Source organism: Lactuca virosa, chromosome 3 (genome assembly GCF_052849685.1).
Source record: "Lactuca virosa cultivar CGN04683 chromosome 3, Lactuca_virosa_CGN04683_v6, whole genome shotgun sequence".
Classification (NCBI taxonomy): Eukaryota; Viridiplantae; Streptophyta; class Magnoliopsida; order Asterales; family Asteraceae; genus Lactuca; species Lactuca virosa.
In genome coordinates this window covers 238,887,772-238,889,422 of record NC_136428.1, presented here as the reverse complement: position 1 = coordinate 238,889,422, position 1,651 = coordinate 238,887,772, and the positions used below count along the sequence as shown (strand labels likewise).

Here is a 1,651-nt window from a genome sequence, read left to right as displayed (position 1 = left end):
TTTTCCCAAATCGATTCATTTTTTCAAAATTTTTGAACAAACATCTGAATTCCACTTTTCACTTTCCTCATTCATGTGAGCAAAACTGTCCATGATATAAATCCGTATCTCTTCAAGCATGGTGATAAACGGTTTTTTCCTAGCATCCACTATTATTGAGTTGAAGCACTATGAGATCCTATTCTCATCTACTTCACATGCATATCTTGATCCAAAAAAGGCTTTACACCATGTTTTTGGTTATTTTGACATCATGTATTCATATGCAGAAGGGTTCAAACTCTTGATGCTTTCCATATGCCTCTTGAAGTCACTTTCTATGCAACTCTCAGAGGCAGCCCAAAACAACTTCTTATACTCCAAACCTGTGAAAGTCTTTCTAAAGTTGGCATAAATGTGCCTAACACAATTCTTGTGTTCAACATGAGGCAGTATATCTTTCACATATTCAAGAAGACCCTACAAGACAATGATTTAATTAGTTTAATAGAGGACAAGTATGTAATAAGATAATTATGAAATTAAGTAGATGAGTATGTAAACTTTTACCTTGCGTTGATCTGATATCACAACCAAACCTCTTCCACCATCAAGATATAAATCATCCCTTAGAAGCTCAAGGAACCATGTCCAGTTAGGCTTATTCTCAACATCCACAACAACCCAAGCAATTGGGTAGACCTGATTATTGGCATCTCTACCTATGGCTGTCAATAACTCACCCTTTACCGCTCCCTTCAGAAAGCACTCATCCAAACTAATAACTCTTCTACACCCTCTTTTCCAACCTTCACATATAACTTTGAAACCAATATAAAACCTATGAAAATAGTTTATCCCATTTGGATTGACAGTTACACACACCTTACATGTAGAGCATGGATTGGATCTTAACAACTCTTGTGCATAATCCCATATTCTGGCATAATGCTCAATCATTTTACCTTCAATTAGGTCCTTGGCCCATTTATTTTCCCTACGACATTGGCCTATAGACACGACACACCTAAACCTTTGTATGATGTCAGTAATCATCTCTTTAAGCTTCACCTTAGGTTTATTTGCAATTTCAGTTATGTAGTGTCTACGTATCCATTCAGGAGTAACCATAGAGCCAAATTTGAACTTCCTACCACAAACACGAGTAGCTTTTAAACTCTTGATCTGAATAGATCTTTCATTGAAAATCCATGAGGCATATAGTCTAAAAGGGCAAGCATTATCCTACTTTCTTTTCCCACTTCTTACAAGTATACTGCTACTGTCACACTTCTCAAAGTAGAGTTGCTACCCATTATGGATTGCGTAGTTTTGGAAACAAAAGTTTAGCTGTGTAACATTCCCAAAAATGTCACTAAGTTTTGGTTCCATTTTGTCTCATCTTGTTTTTGCATCATCTATTATGTACTTGTTTTTCACCTGCTCTTTCTCTTCTTCATATTCATCACTTTGCAAGTCATCACCATGATACACTTGTGGTCTTACATCATCAGCCAAACTAGAGTTTCTAAGATTTTCATCAATTAGTAACACATTAAGAAATATATCCTTACACTTGTCCAATGGAGTAATGAACTCTTCGTCTGGTTCATGATCCATGTAGATGTCATGAAGCTCAAAATCCACCTCATTAAGACTAGAGAAAGGCTCG

The 1,651-nt window shown here is 36.2% G+C and overlaps 1 protein-coding gene across 1 annotated transcript; it reads right to left on the bottom strand.

Moving 5' to 3' along the window:
* Window positions 1-240: 240 nt before the first annotated feature.
* LOC145164474 (uncharacterized) lies at window positions 241-1,110 on the bottom strand. The gene is made up of 2 exons (XM_079083186.1): window positions 550-1,110; window positions 241-459 (listed from the first exon to the last, which is right to left on the bottom strand). The coding sequence occupies exons 1-2, from the start codon at window positions 1,108-1,110 to the stop codon at window positions 241-243; spliced, it is 780 nt and encodes a 259-aa protein (XP_078939312.1).
* Between the last annotated feature and the right edge of the window lie 541 nt (window positions 1,111-1,651).

Bases quoted from the DNA above. Each gene is read 5' to 3' on its own strand.
- LOC145164474 (XM_079083186.1), bottom strand. From the start codon at position 1,110: ATGGTTACTCCTGAATGGATACGTAGACACTACATAACTGAAATTGCA. The intron at 460-549 runs GTAAAAGTTTAC...ATTGTCTTGTAG, and splicing joins TGATATCAGATCAACGCAAG to GGTCTTCTTGAATATGTGAA.